General features: G+C 40.8%; 1 protein-coding gene across 1 annotated transcript in view; it reads left to right on the forward strand.

The window, feature by feature from the left end:
- Window positions 1–973: 973 nt before the first annotated feature.
- Window positions 974–17,521, forward strand: part of NUS1 (NUS1 dehydrodolichyl diphosphate synthase subunit) — a 29,857-nt gene continuing 13,309 nt past the window's right edge. The window contains exons 1-3 of the mRNA XM_045798547.2: window positions 974–1,552; window positions 15,965–16,090; window positions 17,003–17,152. Coding sequence (XP_045654503.1) covers window positions 1,138–1,552; window positions 15,965–16,090; window positions 17,003–17,152 — 691 coding nt within the window. The 5' untranslated portion in view covers window positions 974–1,137. The remainder of the gene's footprint in view (window positions 1,553–15,964; window positions 16,091–17,002; window positions 17,153–17,521) is intronic.

Genomic DNA, 17,521 nt, shown 5'->3' on the forward strand with positions numbered 1-17,521 from the left:
ATTTTCCTTGAGGATTTGGCAAGTGAGATGATGGTTGGGAAATGGGTTGGGGCTTGGGGAATACTTACTTGGGAAACAGAAATTGAGGCAAAGGGAAGAGAGCAAAAGGAGCAGAAATGGGATAGGACTGCTGCAGGAAGTACAGCACTGGCCTGGAGGAGGAACACTGTTGTAGTCCAGATTGGCTGAACATTAGGAGGCGCGAAGGGCATGATGTGGCTACACGCGCAATTTCCACCAAATGATGGTTATTAGGGTCCGTCATACTGGTTGTCGGTGATCACTTGCTGAATGAAGAAAAGAATAAACTGAATGGATTGCCAGGCCTTGGAACCCCCTTTTATGTATTAAGTAACGGACAGGCTGTAAGGATTCCGCTTAGAGGGGAATGACACAGGCAAAATTGTGTCTCAAGAGCATTACTAGAGATCCTCATTCACTCTTTGGGGAAGAATTGACCTCAGGTACAAGGTTTGACCAAAGAAGCTCTCTAAGGGGCGCGCTCCTGTCTCTGCACGACTTATTTTTGGGAACCCTCGTTGATCCCCAGCATCAACACTTGCTGCGGGCTACATTCCATTCCAGGTTCCTTCTGGCGTTTGTAATTTCCAATCCAGTTGGGCCACTTCTACTCCTTGGAAACCGCTTCTGGCAGGGCCATGAAAGGAGACAGTATAAGACGCCTAAGGCGCCCAAGGAGGCGGAATCCCTGAAATCGCCCATTCCAACCTCCAAGACATGCACCTTTTTGGGATCCTGCAGCCAAGGATTGGTGGCGTCTGCACCTCGCCCTCCGCACGACTAGGGGGCGCGCTCGGTCTCCGGCCCCCTTAGTTCGCAGGCGCTCGCTCTCCCTCGCCGCGCCGGGTTAGGCCACATCTTCGGACCTAGAGGCCGCGTCAGAGTTCCGCACCGGCCAATCAGAACTGTCCATGTACTAGCGGGGGCGGGGCTGCCGAGGCAGGAGGAAGATGGCGGCGGGGGCGAGGTGAGGTGTTGGCAGTAGAAAGGGGTTCGGGCGTGGGGGGCGGGGGAACGTGGAGCGATGGCCCGCGCCGGCCGCAGGGCTGGATAAGAAGCCGTCGCGCCGCGGGTGTGGGAGGGAGGGAGGAGAGGGCGCCCGGGCGCCACGAGAGTATGACGGGGCTGTACGAGTTGGTGTGGCGGGTGCTGCACGCTCTGCTCTGTCTGCACCGCACGCTCACCTCCTGGCTCCGCGTTCGGTTCGGCACCTGGAACTGGATCTGGCGGCGCTGCTGCCGCGCCGCCTCCGCCGCGGTCCTAGCGCCGCTCGGCTTCACGCTCCGCAAGCCCCCGGCTGTCGGCAGGAACCGCCGTCAGCACCGGCACCCGCGAGGGAGGCCGGGTCCGGCCGCCGCCCACCGCCGGCTGCGCTGGCGCGCGGACGGCCGTTCCCTGGAGAAGCTGCCAGTGCATATGGGCTTGGTGGTCACCGAAGAGGAGCAGGAGCACAGCTTCTCGGACATCGCGAGTCTCGTGGTGTGGTGTATGGCTGTAGGCATCTCCTACATTAGCGTCTACGACCACCAAGGTGAGGTCCGGCGCGGGTAGGGGGGCCGGGGCGTCTTGGACCGCGGGGAGCGCACATCCGGCAGATGTATCCGGGGCGTGCCGCCCACCGCCGCGTTCCCGGCACTTCCAGTTGTCAGGTCCAGAGGTCCTTAAGTGCATATTACTACGGTGCCAGCGCTTTCGAGGAAGGGAGATAAGATTTACTGAACACCTACTAAGCCCCTGTATTCGATTCAGTCGTTTTCTATGCGTCAAAAAAAAAAAAAAAAAAACTTTAGTATTCTTTATTATGTCTCAGTAAGGTAGATGGTATTTGTATACCCGCGTTTCACAAAAGAGGGACGTGAGGATCACCAGCATCTGTGCTTTTCCACATATTTGCCCTTTGTCACACCACAGTGTTTCTTCAGAGACATTCAAGGAGCTGCCCTTAAGTCCCTGTCAGGCTGTGAAGGATTTAGGCATAAGCTGAGGGGTTGGGGCCAGGTAGCATTTGAACTGGGCCTAGGAAAAGTATGCGAGAGACTGGGGAGCTAGGTACCTAGTCTTCAGAGGTCCGGGATAGTGTGCAGCCCTTGATCCTTAGTGGCCAACACAGTACTTGATAGAATAATTCCCTTCTTTAAGTTCTGATCGAGGGAATGAATTTCACCATGGGGAATTTTGTTAAGTGTAAGAATTCAGCACTTAAGTGGGTGGCTACAAACCTTAAGCACTGTGCTAAGCACATTCCTTGTAATTTTGCATTTAACTCCATGGACTCTCAGGCTTATGGGGAGTAGACACTTACGTAGGTGACATGGTTAATAAGAAGTGTCGAGAGTAAGTGACCACTATGATAATGGGGGAAAGAAATCCCAAATGGAGGAACTTGAGATGTTCAGGCAGAGGAAATGGGCTTTCAGCTGGACATTGAATTATAAGCTGGAGGTAAGGTTGAGGAAGGCTCTGTCAGGCTTGGGTTCAGTCAGATTTGAAAGCAGTGTAATTTTCTTAGTGACAAAGATGTGGTAACAATGACTTAGATGTACTGGGGTGAAGGAAAGGAAACTAATGTTTTATTCTCTGTTCGTAATGTAGATTACTGGTATGCTCCACGGAAGCTACAGTTTGATTTTTTTCCTTAGACTCTTTGTCAAATAGTTGGATGTAAGTGTGGAGTTTTGTCAGAAAGAGTAGGTCAAGGTCAAACAGTGACTCTTAGAGGGTATTCATCTTTGACCAACCTGTTACCTTCCTTGCAGTCAGCAAAGAATATGGTGAATCAGTAGCCTGTCATCATCAAATGATGATTTAGCCTGTAGGGTAAAGTTTAATAGGGGCCGACATTTTATGCAACTTCCCAAAGAAGTCAGCGGATCAGTAGAAATCACAAGACTGTTAGGAAGGGACACAATCTTTGCTTAAACCAATGCAATAGAAATATTGCCCGGGGAAAGAAAGAAGGGAAGCAGAAATGGGAATTAGTTGAGGCCATTAAACAATGTGGCGAATTGACTTATAAGTGAATCCCTTATATATAGGTGATTCTTTTCAAGCAAGTACATTTACATTCCATAAGGGCAGGCGGATGTATAGCTAAACAGTTGAACTTGATGACTGTGCCTCCTAACACAGATTGTAATATTGCCACACTTCCTTGTTTCGGTAATTCCTGTTAATGAATTGCTGATGTGGTTCAGAAATACAGTGTGTCACATTCGCTAAAAGAAAAATGATTGTTAATGAAAAGGAAGAAGTCAGGCTAACCAGGTATTGACAGAAAACAGAAAGGAGGTTTTGTTTTGTTTTGTTTTTAGATTTTATTTATTTGAGAGAGAGAGAGAGTGAATGAGTGAGAGAGAGAGCACACACATTGGCAGGGGGAGGAGCAGAGGGAGAGGGAGAAGCAGACTCCCGGCTGAGCAGGGAGCCCAACAATGTGGGGCATGATCCCAGCACACTGGGATTGTGACCTGAGCCAAAGGCAGACGCTTAACCAACTGAGCCACCCATGCGCCCCAGAAAGGAGTTTTAAGGTTATTTCCAGTGACTAGACCTAGGGTACTTTGTGCCCTACTGTAAAAGCAGTTTTAATTATTTTTTCGGGGATAATTTCATTGAAATAAGAGACTTTTGGTTTACCCATTCTTGGTTTTGATTGATTGATTCATTCATTTATTCAACAGTGAGAATTGCATGTCTATTAAATATCAGGTACTGGTCTGGTCATGAGAGTACCAATGAATAGAACAGACAAAAATCCCTATCCTCATGGAACTTACATTTTAGTAGAAGCCTGACAGATATTTTAAATGAGTAAAAGATGTGGTAAGTTAGATCATAAGTGAAATGAGGAAAAATAAAACGGAAGGGAAATAGGAATGTTGGAAGACAGTGGTAGAAGAGGAGGTGCAGTTTTAAATAGGGTAGCCAAAGAAGGCTTCACTGACCTTTGAATATAGACCTGAAAGGTGAGGAAGGAAGCTGTGTGGATATATGAGAAAAGTTGTCCTTTTCAGGGGAAGTTTTAGCTACTTAAGGTTTATTCAGTTTTCCCAAACAAACTTTTATTTAAATCTATTTCTGTATAGGTATTTAATTTTAAAATAATCACAAATGCCACATTTATTGAGTACCTTACTATGGATTAAAGCACTGGGATACAAAGAAGTATAAGAAATTGTGTCTCTCAGGGAGTTAAAATATCTCAAGTTAAGGTTGTCTATTAAAAATTAATATATAAATGCTGAGTGGCAGAGATTTCATTTAAGGAAGGAAAAAATCCTGGTAGAGCAGGGTTACCCGCATATGCCTGTAATGATGGAGGTGACACTTGAGCTTGGCCTTGCAAAAATAGGTAGAATTTGGATTAGCATGAACAGTAGTGTTCTCCATCCTCCACCGCCCCCACCTGCCCCTGGCCTCCTCCCCATCTCTCCCACCCTCCCTCTCTGTATGTGAATAGGGAATTCCCTATTGGTAGCATTCCTATTAGACAGGCTTGAACAACAGCACCAAGTAGTGTTGGGAATAGTAAATATAAGTAAGTTTCTGTAAAGAAAAAGTTGAGAAATGAGGTGGGGTGAAGGTTTGGGCAACTGTTCTATTGCTTTGTAGTCTACTCCAAAGCATAGTATTTTAAAACAACTTATGTGTTGACTCAGGTCATTTGGTCAGTTCTTTTTTGGGATTGGTCACTCATAAGGTTGCAGTCACATAGTGGCTAGGACATAAAAATTTCTTGTTATAAGCCTTACTCGTGGTTTGTGATGGCTGGAATGAATGAGGGCGGGTTGGTTGTGTCTTCACATAGTCTTCTACAGGGCTGGCTTGGACTTCTCATTTTAATAGTGACCTCAGGGTAATCAGATGGTAGTTGCCTTCCCTCCAAGAGTGTTCCCAAACACCTAGCCAAAGGCCAGAGCTTACAAGGCTTCTTTGACCGAGCTTAGGAAATCTTGCAGTGTTACTTTTGTTATATTCTCTTGGTTTGAGAAGTCAGGGGTCTGCCCCAAGTCAAGAAAATGCCGAAATTGACTCCACCTCTCCATGAGAAAATAGCTTGTGCAGAAAGGGAGGAGGGAGCCAGGCATGGGAAGAATGGGGGATAGGCAGGGAATTGATGGCAGGCATCTTAGAGATAAGCTACTGTACTATCTTATATTTTTCCCTGTCCTATACCCCTTCATCTAAAAATTTGAGTTTAGGGGCGCCTGGGTGGCGCAGTCCTTAAGCGTCTGCCTTCGGCTCAGGGTGTGATCCCAGCGTTCTGGGATCGAGCCCCACATCAGGCTTCTCTGCTGGGAGCCTGCTTCTTCCTCTCCTACTCTCCCTGCTTGTGTTCCCTCTCTCTCTAGCTGTCTCTCTCTGTCAAATAAATAAATAAAATCTAAAAAAATAAATAAATAAAAATTAAAATAAAAAAATAAAAATTTGAGTTTAAGTAAGTATTCATTCTAATTAATTATAATTGGGTCTAGGTTATATTTTGTCCTTAGACTAAAAAAAAAAAAACAAAACGGTATTTGGTTTGACTGCCAGGAAAACTGAACTTTTTTTCATTTACCTGCCATATTTTTTGATTATAATAATTTCTGCCAGTAATTCTTTCATATATTAGAAATTGGAGTTGTTTTCTCAGGAATTTCTTAAGATCAGAACTCTAGTAAAGAGATTTGCCTAACTTGTCTCCATTTATAATTGAAGAAATGACCATAATTGGGATGGCACAAAAACTGGAGTTCAGGGGCTTTTGGGTGCTATGCTTGCCTGGGTCTCGCTTGAAGTATGCTTAGCTCCACGTTATCTGGGTGTGTATTATTGTCTTCAGTGATGGGACCTGTTCTTATTGCCCAGCTCTATTGGTGCCATGCGGAGGACCTTGCTGTGGGGCTGTTTTTCAAAATGTGGCCTATGGGCCATCTGAGAATGAGTCATTGGGGATGCTTATAAAAAATAGAGATTCAGGGGCACCTAGGTGGTTCAATCAGTTAAGCGTCTGCCTTCAGCTCAGGTCATGATCCCAGGGTCTGGGAATTGAGCCCTACATTGGGCTCCCTGCTCAGTGGGAAGTCTGCTTCTCCCTCACCCTGCCATTCCCCCTGTGCTTATGCTCGCTCGCTCGCTCTCTCTCTCTGTCAAATAAATAAATAAAATCTTAAAAAAAAAAAACAACTAGAGATTCAACACAGTTATAGATCAGACTGAATTGGAGTGGGACCTGAGTGTCTCTGTTTTTATCAAACAGGAAATGCCTTAATCTGGATCACTCCAATTTACGCTAATACTAAAACCCTATCCAGATTGCCTCCCTCATGAAAAGGAACATGAAGGATGAATAATTTGAAGTTAAGGCAAGTAGCAGAATATCCCTTAATCTGTGCTAGCCTCAAACTTCAGTGTACAGAGGCCTCTGTCTGAAATTGTTTTTGGGGACAGCTTTCTCACACTGGCGTTAAAAATGCCTGCCCAATGTACTCCCAGCATCCCCAACCTACTTCTCACTATTTTATATGCCTTTTGCTGCATCCACGTTTAGGTTACTTGATGTTCCCTCCCACTGGAATGGCTCTTTATTAAATCTTTAGCAGTTTTACACATCGAGAAACTGACAAGTAGAAAGCCAAGCACCCATATCTAGTAAGGAGCAGATTTAGAATTTGAACTAGAGTTTATTGCAAAGGTTTTGTGCTTAACCTTTTGCTGTACTGACTTCCGCTGGTAAGAGAATGTGACTAATACAGTCACTTTTAGTACTATTCCTAATTATGTTGGGTTAGCTTAAAGCCATAATTAAAGTGGTACTTAACTACAGGTAATAGAAATGATTTGTAACATATTTGAAGGCAAATAGAATTTTCTTCATACCAGTAACACAAAGGTTAATCCTGCGAATCATAGGACATACCTTTTTAATCAACTAAATTTGGTTTTATGGAACTCCTACTCTGTGTTGAACTATTTCTTTGTCAGGGAAGCAGAATCTGTGAAGACGCTCTTCTCATTGTTAAAATGTGCACCCTGAGGCTGTGAAAGCCCACGTGGTTTGTTAATTTCACATCTCTCTGTTGCTGAAGAGCTGGGACTGAAAGCACAGCACCTGTTGCATTATGCTTTGCCACTGTCCCACATGTGCCTTCCCTTTCTACAGCGTGCTTATTCCAGTGTAATCTTGTTCTGTGACGTATCCTGGGGCTCTTCCTGAAAGTAAAATTGTTTAGTAGCTTATAAGATTTGTTTTGTTATGACTGCTTTAGTCATTAAAACAATTTTTTTTAAAGATTTTATTTATTTATTTGACAGAGATAGAGACAGCCAGTGAGAGAGGGAACACAAGCAGGGGGAGTGGGAGAGGAAGAAGCAGGCTCATAGCAGAGGAGCCTGATGTGGGGCTCGATCCCATAACGCCAGGATCACGCCCTGAGCCGAAGGTAGAGATGCTTAACCGCTGTGCAACCCAGGCGCCCCTAGTCATTAAAATTTTAATGGTATTTTTAAAAATTTTAAATAATTGCTTCACAAGTATATGCTTTCTTCTCTGAAGATTGCCTCTGATGGTGTAATTGAGTTGTTAGAGAAATTAAATGAGGTAACCACTAGGTAACTTACTTAGGTGTCTAGTTTAAAAGGATAAAAGGTAGGCCATTTTGAAGGATGGGCATTTATAAGGAAGTATTACATTAATTCCATAGCTGGTTAGATGCTTTATAATTAGGAGAGATTGTTTTAATGTTTATCCCACTTTTCTCTCTTCCCTTCCCTTGTTTTTTTTTTTTTTTTTTGTTTTTTTTTTGTTTTTTTTAAGATTTTATTTATTTATTTAACAGAGCCCAAGCAAGGGGGAGCAGCAGAGGGAGCTGAGCAGGGAGCCCGATGTGGGACTTGATCCCAGGACCCTGGGATCCTGACCTGAGCTGAAGGCAGACGCTTAGCCAACTGAGCCCCCACATGCCCCATTCCTTGTCCTTATAAAAACTTGCTGTTAGATGTTTCTTGAAGCCTGTTTCTGTAGAAGGGAGGGGATAACCATGGTAAAAATTCTAATTTCAGATTTAGAAGAAGATTAAATATGTGCTTTAAAAGTCTCATTTTATGGAGTTGATTATTCATTTCACATAAATTTTAAAAGAAGCAGTGTTTAAGGAATACAGATAAGATTTGCTGACTGAATACTAGTCTAATTAAACTCCTTCTTACTTGGTTCCCTTAATTTGAAAAAAGTATGTACGTCATGGTTGTATTACCAGTGCATGTATGCATGCTTGAGTGGAAGGGAGTAGACTAAATATTGAAACCTAGAATTCTAAAATGTCAATTAATGTAGTAAGGGTCCTGAATACAGTATATAAGGCTACAGTAAGGGTCCTGAATACAGTATATAATCTGATGGGTGGATAGAGTATACTTAATTCCACTCTCTTTGAAATATTTCTCTCCTGGCTTCCATGACATCATGTATGCTTGGATTTCTTCCTGTCTTGTTCTCTGTCCCTTCTGAGCCTTCTGGCTTCTCTTCATTTGTTCCACTTTTAAATGTTGGGGTGTCCTAGAGTTTTGTGTTGCTTGTATGTATGTATCCCGTTGTCATTCTCTTGTTCATTCTGTCTCCTAGGTCAAGGGTCAACAAGCTTTTTCTTAAAGGTCCAACTAGTAAATATTTTAGGCCTAGTGGCTTAGAGGTCCCTATTATAACTCCTCAATTCTGCCAGTGAGGCCAAAAAACAGTCATAAATGAGTGGGTGTGACTGTAGTTTGCTGACCCCTGTCCCAGGTGATGTCTCCACTCTTATCACTTTAGATATCCTTTAAATGCTCCTACCCAGATTTGTACCTCTAGTCCTGATCTCTCCCATAATTCCAGACTCCTGTATCCAACTCACTGCCTAATAGGTTCACCTTTATTTGACATCACAGATACTTAACATGTCCAAAATAGTACTCTTGAGTTTCCCCCTCACCCCAGACCTGTTTCTCTAGTTTTTCTTATCTTAAAAAAATACTAGTACTGGCGCGCCTGGGTGGCTCAGTCGTTAAGCGTCTGCCTTTGGCTCAGGGCGTGATTCCAGAGTCCTGGGATCCAGCCCCACATCAGGCTCCTCCGCTGGGAGCCTGCTTCTTCCTCTCCCACTCCCCCTGCTTGTGTTCCCTCTCTCGCTGGCTGTCTCTCTCTCTGTCAAATAAATAAATAAAATCTTTAAAAAAAAAAATACTAGTACCTTCCAGCCAATTGCTCAACTAAAAACTTAGATGTCCTCTGTGAGTCTCTTACATCATATTCTACCTGTAATGTATCAGCAGGCCTCTTTGGCCTTACTTCTAGAATATGTTTCAAATTGGACACTTCTTTTAGTTGTCCATTACAGCCACCTAAGTTTGAGTTATTATCTTTCACCTGGATTATTGCTGTAGCCACCTGATCGGTCTTTTATATTCTGGCTCCTGTATAATCCATTCTTTACTTACCAGCAAGGTGATCTTTTTTTGTTAACATCATTTGAACTCTGAATAAAACCTTCCAACAGCTTCCCATCGTACTTGGAATGTTTTCTTAGCTCATTACTAAGGCCCTCAGACCCCTTTGTATTGCACTTTTGCCTACGTCTCTGTCTGACCTCATAATGCTCTTCCACTCCACTTAATTTCTGTGTTCACCAGTTATACCGGCATTTTTCTTTTCCTTGAATATGATGAAAACCTAAATGCTGAGAGAATATGCAGTAGCTATAGTAGTAATGATCTCAATTCTGAAAGTATTGATTTTTGTCTTTTGAGAGCTGAACAAAATAGCAAAGACTTTTTTGTTACATAATGCATTGTTATAATAATCATGAGATTAGCACTAAGGAAGGATGCATGTTACACAAGTGAAAAAAACAGGGTACACAATTGCATGATCATATAAACCAGGATTACACATGCATGATCATATAAACCAGAATATAAAAGACTAGGAAATACTAAAAACTGGAAGTGTTATGATGGTAAGGTTGGGGACATTCAGTTTAGGATGAATGGTTAGGGGACGTTACCTTACTTTGTTGACTTAACGTTGAGCGTTGTAAGTAGATTTGAATACTAGAATTTAAAATAGATATTTCTTAAGACTATAAAAAGTTTACATTTGGCCTCCGAAGTGCACAGCTAATGTTTATCAAATACCGAAAACATTGGAGCCTTTCTGAGATCCAGTTTTACTGGCATAATATTTTGGGTTTTTATGGAAATTATAGATGTGCATATGTGTGTTTCTAAAAATAGTTCTTTCATATATCTCTTCTATTTACATGTAGTTTGCACTTAGGAATTTGAGAGTACATGAGATATACTTGTAGAGCAACAGAACATAATATAAACTTCTTTAAATTATTATTATAAAAACTTATTTTAGATTCCTAAATCATTCTTATTAAATCATTCTTAAAGAATTTAAATAACTGTTAGTCCTGTGAAACCTTTTTTTTTTTTCTTTTTTTTTTCTTTTTTAATGATTTTTTATTGTATTATGTTAGTCACCATACAGTACATCCCCGGTTTCCGATGTAAGGCTCGATGATTCATTAGTTGTGTATAACACCCAGTGCACCATGCAATACGTGCCCTCCTTACTACCCATCACCGGTCTATCCCATTCCCCCACCCCCCTCCCCTCTGAAGTCCTCACTTTGTTTCTCATAGTCCATAGTCTCTCATGTTTCATTCCCCCTTCTGATTACCCCCCCTTTCTTTATCCCTCTCTTCCCCTACCGATCATCCTAGTTCTTATGTTCCATAGATGAGAGAAATCATATGATAGTTGTCTTTCTCTGCTTGACTTATTTCACTTAGCATTATCTCCTCCAGTGCCGTCCATGTTGTAGCAAATGTTGAGAACTCGTTCTTTCTGATAGCTGAGTAATATTCCATCGTATATATGGACCACAACTTCTTAATCCAGTCATCTGTTGAAGGGCATCTCGGCTCCTTCCACAATTTAGCTATTGTGGACATTGCTGCTATGAACATTGGGGTGCATATGGCCCTTCTCTTCACTACGTCTGTATCTTTGGGGTAAACACCCAGTAGTGCAATGGCTGGGTCATAGGGTAGCTCAATTTTTAACTTTTTAAGGGACCTCCACACTGTTTTCCAGAGTGGCTGTACCAACTTGCATTCCCACCAACAATGTAGGAGGGATCCCCTTTCTCCACATCCTCTCCAACAATTGTTGTTTCTTGCCTTGTCTATTTTTGCCATTCTAACTGGCGTAAGGTGGTATCTCAGTGTGGTTTTGATTTGAATTTCTTTGATGGCTAATGATTTTGAACATTTTTTCATGTGTCTGTTAGCCATTTGTATGTCTTCATTGGAAAAGTGTCTGTTCATATCTTCTGCCCATTTTTTGATTTGTTTATTTGTTTCTCGTGTATTGAGTTTGAGAAGTTCTTTGTAGATCTTGGATACCAGTCCTTTATCTGTAGTGTCATTTGCAAATATCTTCTCCCATTCCGTGGGCTGCCTCTTAGTTTTTCTGACTGTTTCCTTGGCTGTGCAGAAACTTTTAATCTTGATGAAGTCCCATAAATTCATTTTATCTTTTGTTTCTCTTGCCTTTGGGGATGTGTCATGAAAAAGGTTGCTTTGGCCGATGTCGTAGAGGTTGCTGCCTATGTTCTCCTCTAGAATTTTGATGGATTCCTGTCTCACATCGAGGTCTTTCATCGATTTGGAGTTTATTTTTGTGTATGGTGTGAGATAGTGGTCAAGTTTCATTCTCTTGCATGTAGCTGTCCAATTTTCCCAGCACCACTTATTGAAGAGACTGTCTTTTTCCCACCGGATGTTTTTTCCTGCTTTATCAAATATTAGTTGCCCAAAGAGCCGAGGGTCCATTTCTGGGCTCTCTATTCTGTTCCATTGGTCTATGTGTCTGTTTTTGTGCCAGTACCATGCTGTCTTTGTGATCACAGCTTTGTAGTACAGCTCGAAATCCGGCATTGTGATGCCCCCAGCTTTGTTTTTCCTTTTCAACAGTTCCTTGGAGATTCGGGGCCTTTTCTGTTTCCATACAAATTTAAGGACTGTTTGTTCCAGTTCTTTGAAAAATGTCCTTGGTATTTTGATCGGGATAGCATTGAAAGTGTAGATTGCTCTGGGTAGCATGGACATTTTAACTATGTTAATTCTTCCGATCCATGAGCATGGAATATCTTTCCATCTTTTTATGTCTTCCCCTGTGAAACCTTCTTAAAAGCCTTTTAAAAAAGAGCTCTAGTCGTAGTTTTTTTTTTTTTTTTCAGAAAATGCTGCCTACTTGTAAAAAGGGTAGTTGTATATATTTAATAGAGTTCAACTTTGGAGGAGGGGAATTCAAAATGTAATGAGTATATTAGTAAAGTGGGTTTGGCATTGTGAGTTTATCAATGTTAGAAATAGTTACTGAACTGAATAAGTAGAATCCAAGAGACGTGGATTTCAGGCCGAAGTCTTAAAAGACTCTTGACCAAGGAAAATTGCTTGACCTTTTTGAGTCTATTTCCTCATCTGTAAAAAGATGGGATAAAATAATTATTTCAGCCTATTACTGAAGGATTCTGTAAGGTATAATTTTCTTAAAAATATATTTGCAATTGTTTTTCCCTTGGGTCAATTATTTCTGAATGAATGTGGTCCCAGCTTCCTTTTATATAAAATGACTTTGTGATAGTTTCTTTTATTACAACATTTTGGCTTTTGTTGAGATTCTGTGAAGGCAAACAAGATGAATTATGATATGAAAAAAAGAACTCCATAAGTATAAATACTGTGTAATATCATTTGTGTAATATCATACTATGATATTACTAGAGGAATTGCCTATCTTAGTCAAAGACACTCTTACATCTTGTTGGATTTCTTGAAATCACATGAAATATGTGTGGGTATACTTTGAGTCCTGAAGAAAATTTTAAGTTGATAGTATTGCTTATAGGTAAGTGAGATAGGTACAGTATATAATCAAGATTTCTGGATGGGGCAAGCTGCGAGGTATCAGGAATCATTTTGCTGATACTGTACTTCGTCTATGTATTTAGCACTTCCCGGAAGCTATACTTGTATATTTGATTTCTCCATCCAGATCAGCCAAGACAAAGGTTGTGTTTAAAATAACTTTATGAACATCTTTATAAAAGATACTTCGTAACTGTACCTCTATAATCTTCCTTTTTAACAGAATTTCTGCCTGTGTGCATTAAGGAAGTGCCTGCTTTTATTTTGAGAGGTTCCTGGAAACTTCTTAAAAATCCCATTCAGTGACATGTCCATTTAGGTTTTGTTAGGTGGCACTTTGTGCACTGATAATTCAGTTTATTAAATAAACGTTGAACTCCTGCTGTGTGGAAGGTGCCTTAGGGGAAAAGAGATGAGTAAGACCCAAGTTCATAAGTAAGACTACAGTTCAGTAGGGGGATTAAGTTATAATTATAATAAAAAGTAGAATATTACTTATTATGGAGTTTGAAGGGAGCGAGGGTGAGTCCGAGGAGAAATGGGGCATATCTGGCTGGGGGATTGGGAAGGGCTTCTTGAGAGAAAGTGACATTTTAGCTGGTCTCTGAAGAGTTTTAGTAGGTGTGGGGCTGGGAAAGTAATCTAAAGGATGGAGGTTGGACTCACATCATATGTTTTGGGGGGGAACATAAGCCACAGCCTTAGCCTCCTGCTCTCCCCCATATGTGCTTCCTTACCTTTGGAGATCTTATTTCTCACTTCTTGTGTGTATGTTTGACTTTCACCTTGAGGAGGATGACTCCCAAATGTATGTCTCCATCTCCATCCTCCCTCTTGTGTTAGGTTATCTTCCCAACCCCGCCCCTGTAGTATTCTCCTAATTTTTCATGGGCCAGCTGAAATGTCATGTACCCTAAAGAGGTCTTTTGAAGTCCCCCAGCCAGTGTCTGACCTGTTGTCTTCTTTCAGCAGACATTGTTGAGTGTTTGTTGTGTGCCAGGTACTGTGCTGGCCCCTGGTGAGCAGAACAGTTAAGGTTTCTACCCACGTGGTACTTACATGACCTCTTTTGAATGTCATTCCCTCATGTGTCTTAATCACTTTTTCAGTACCCCCTGCCTAAATATTCTATCATCAGCTGTCTAAAACTAAGCTTATTTTCCTGCAAACCAGTTCTCTGCTAGAATTTCCCCACTTTAAAAGTTATTATTTTCTATTAGCTAGGATTAAAGCCGTGGAATTTTCTGTGTTCACCTCTAATTAAGTCATGCTCTTCATTCTCTCAGTTTTTTTATAATGAACTCCTTCCATTGCTTCTTCAAGTTATGAGTACTCTCCTGCCTGACTTTCTCTGTAGTGTTGTCAGGTTATTTTCCTAAAGTTATAAATTTCCACCATTCCCACATTGCTTAGAAATTGTTGGTTGCCTGTTTGGTAGACAACATGAAATGAAAATTAGGTCTGTCCCCTTTTCTTAAATCCTTTGCACCGGCAACATTTGTCTGTCTTTTGAGTATTCAGTATTTTTTCTTAAGAACAGTATCCTCTCCATTTTCTTTAAGTTGCTCAAGTCAGCTCAGCTCAAGTCTTGCTTGTTTTACAAAGCCTTTCCCTACTGAATAAAGGAGACTGCTGTTACACATATACCACCAAGTTGACATGTGTATATAGCAGATTCTGTGTTATTTCATGTATATTTATTGTGTTCCCTCTCCCAGTTAATCTTTGAAGTGCTTTAAAGTCAAATCTGACTGAGAGTGCAGAGTAGGAACACTTGATAAAGGTTAAAAAGCCAATGGCCCCTGGAAAGCTGCCCCTCTGAAAACAGCTAAAAACTTGTCAACTTGTTTTTAGAGCTCCCTTATATTAAACTTCTGTCACATCTTTCTCAATGATTATTAATTATCTAATAATCTAATAATTAAAAGTTTTAACTTTTCTGTGCACAGTTGAAGGATCAAACACAGTTTTATGTAGTATATTTTCCATGCTTTGAATTTACTAAATTTTGGTTTTGTTACTTTTGTGTATTCTCTCTACATTTTACATAATTTGTACTAGTTCCTCTTATCATTAAAAAAACAAATCAAGGGGCGCCTGGGTGGCTCAGTCAGTTAAGCGTCGTCTTTGGCTTAGGTCATGATCCCAGGGTCCTGGGATCAAATCCTGCATCAGGCCATCTGCTCAGCGGGGAGCCTGCTTCTTCCTCTCCATTGTCGCCCCTATGCCCACTTGTGATCGATCTCTCTCTCTGTCAGATAAATAAATAAAATCTTTAAAAAAAAAAAAAGAATCAAGGGGCACCTGGGTGGCGCAGTTGGTTGGGCGTCTGACTCTTGATTTTAGCTCAGGTTGTGATCTCAGGGTTGTGGGATCAAGCCGACGTTGGGCTCCATGCTATGCCCAGAGTCTTCTTGAGACTCCCCCTCTGCCCCTCTCCCTGCGTGCACTCAGGCTCTCTCTCAAATAAATAAAAATCATAAAAAAAAAAAACCTAATCAGATTAAGGTAATAGTGTTGAATGCACGTAGTGGATCTGCAAGGAAAGTTCATTGGACTAGGAGTCAGGAAGATAAGGGCTCTAGATCACTGCTGCAGTTTTTAAATTCTAGGACAAGTCTCTTCAGGACTTTGGGTCTCAGTTTCTTAATCTGTAAATTAAGGTTTCAAGTAAACGATTTCTTAAAATGTCTTTCTCAGTCTAATTTTATCATATTCATACAGACTCTAAGTAATCACCCTGTCCTTTTCTTTTCTTTCTTTCTTTTTTTTTTTTTTAAACATTAGCCTGACTCCAGACTCTTGTGTTAACAAAATTTTGTTGTGTTTTTCTTTTAGATTCTAGTTAGGTTCAGTCAGTCACTGCTTCATTTGGAATTTGTTCAGTTCTGGGAGTAGTGTTGTTTTCACAACAAATATCCATTAATTGTTGAAGAGGATAAGTTAACCTAGATGGGATTTACTTGCTTTTTTTATTTTTAAGGTATTTTCAAAAGAAATAATTCCAGATTGATGGATGAAATTTTAAAACAACAGCAGGAACTTCTGGGCTTAGATTGTTCGAAATACTCACCAGAGTTTGCAAATAGTAATGACAAAGATGATCAAGGTAAGCATGAGTGTAAAATTGAGTATCTAACTTACGCAGATATGTTTTGTATTTCAAGGCAAATTCTATCACTTGTTCATTCATTTTGCCCTGTAGGTCTTTATTGTCACCATCTTTAATCATCAGATTTAGACTTTTCTTTCTTCATCGTGTTCAAAGATGATTTTCAGAAAAAAATAAAATTATGATTTTCATAGATACCAAAAAAAAAAAACACATGTTAAAGATTTTATTTAACTCATAAACCACCAGGAACCAGGCAGATTTTGTAACCAGTTCAAAAAAGAGTCCAGAGAGTGGACACACAGATCAGGAATACTGAAATGACTATGTAAATGGAGGCAAAACTGGTTTTTCTATGTGGTCACAGATAAGATAATTGAACCTCTACCAGACGAGAGAGAATTTGCATGTCGATAAATAAGAATTTGGCATTGCTGTCAGTTACCTAGAATCCTGTCAGTTATAAAATAGGTCCCTTAGAGTCAGAGTCTGATAAGGTGGACAATACCTATTCCACTGAAACACATTGTTTTCCCTACAGTCTTCATTTTGATCTTCTCTCATGTTATTGCCAACTGTACTATGATTGTAGATGACATTTTAAATGAGTGAAAATTGTAAACTAGCCTATAATTCCTATTTTCTAGAGGATTCATTCAGAGATAACAAAGGTCTCTGAGCACTCTAAAAGGAAGGCAGTGTATATATATATACACAAATGTGATGTGTGAGGCCTTTTAGAGGAGAGTAGATAGGTATGTTTTGATATTGAATTTGAAGGACTTAAATGATTCTTGTTTACTATAAGAACTATACTTTTATTTTAGTCTTAATATTTCTTGAAACAGATTTTGAAATATGTCTGGAACAGGATGTTTTATTTAATAACTTGTTTGTTTTTTCCTCCAGTTTTAAATTGCCATTCGGCAGTGAAGGTGCTCTCCCCAGAAGATGGAAAAGCAGATATTGTGAGAGCTGCTCAGGACTTTTGCCAATTAGTAGCCCAGCAGCAAAAGAAATCCACAGATTTGGATGTAGACATGTTCAATAGTTTACTTAGTAAGTCGTGTGTGTGTGTTTATAGTTTTGTCCCACCAGGGTATAGTATGAAGGAGAACATCTAGGTTCCATTTGCACGATAAAGCGTGATTTTGTTGTTGTTATGCTTGTAATGTTTCTGAAATTTTAAAGACCCACATGTGAAAATGGTTTTGAGATAATGAAATTTGTAGTCAACTCACTTGCATGAGGACTTACTGGTAAAGGAGAGGATATGAGAGGATTTGGGGAGGAAGTGATGACTATTCTTGAATATATTGTTGTCAGCCTTCTTCTGGATTCTTTCCTATACCATCAGTGAGTTCTCCAGTTCTCCAGACACCACATGGGTGTCCAGCAATTCATTTCACTTCTGATGCTAACTTCCCA

This window comes from Ursus americanus, chromosome 11 (assembly GCF_024610735.1).
Source record: "Ursus americanus isolate L20-20 chromosome 11, mUrsAme1.1.p, whole genome shotgun sequence".
NCBI lineage: Eukaryota > Metazoa > Chordata > Mammalia > Carnivora > Ursidae > Ursus > Ursus americanus.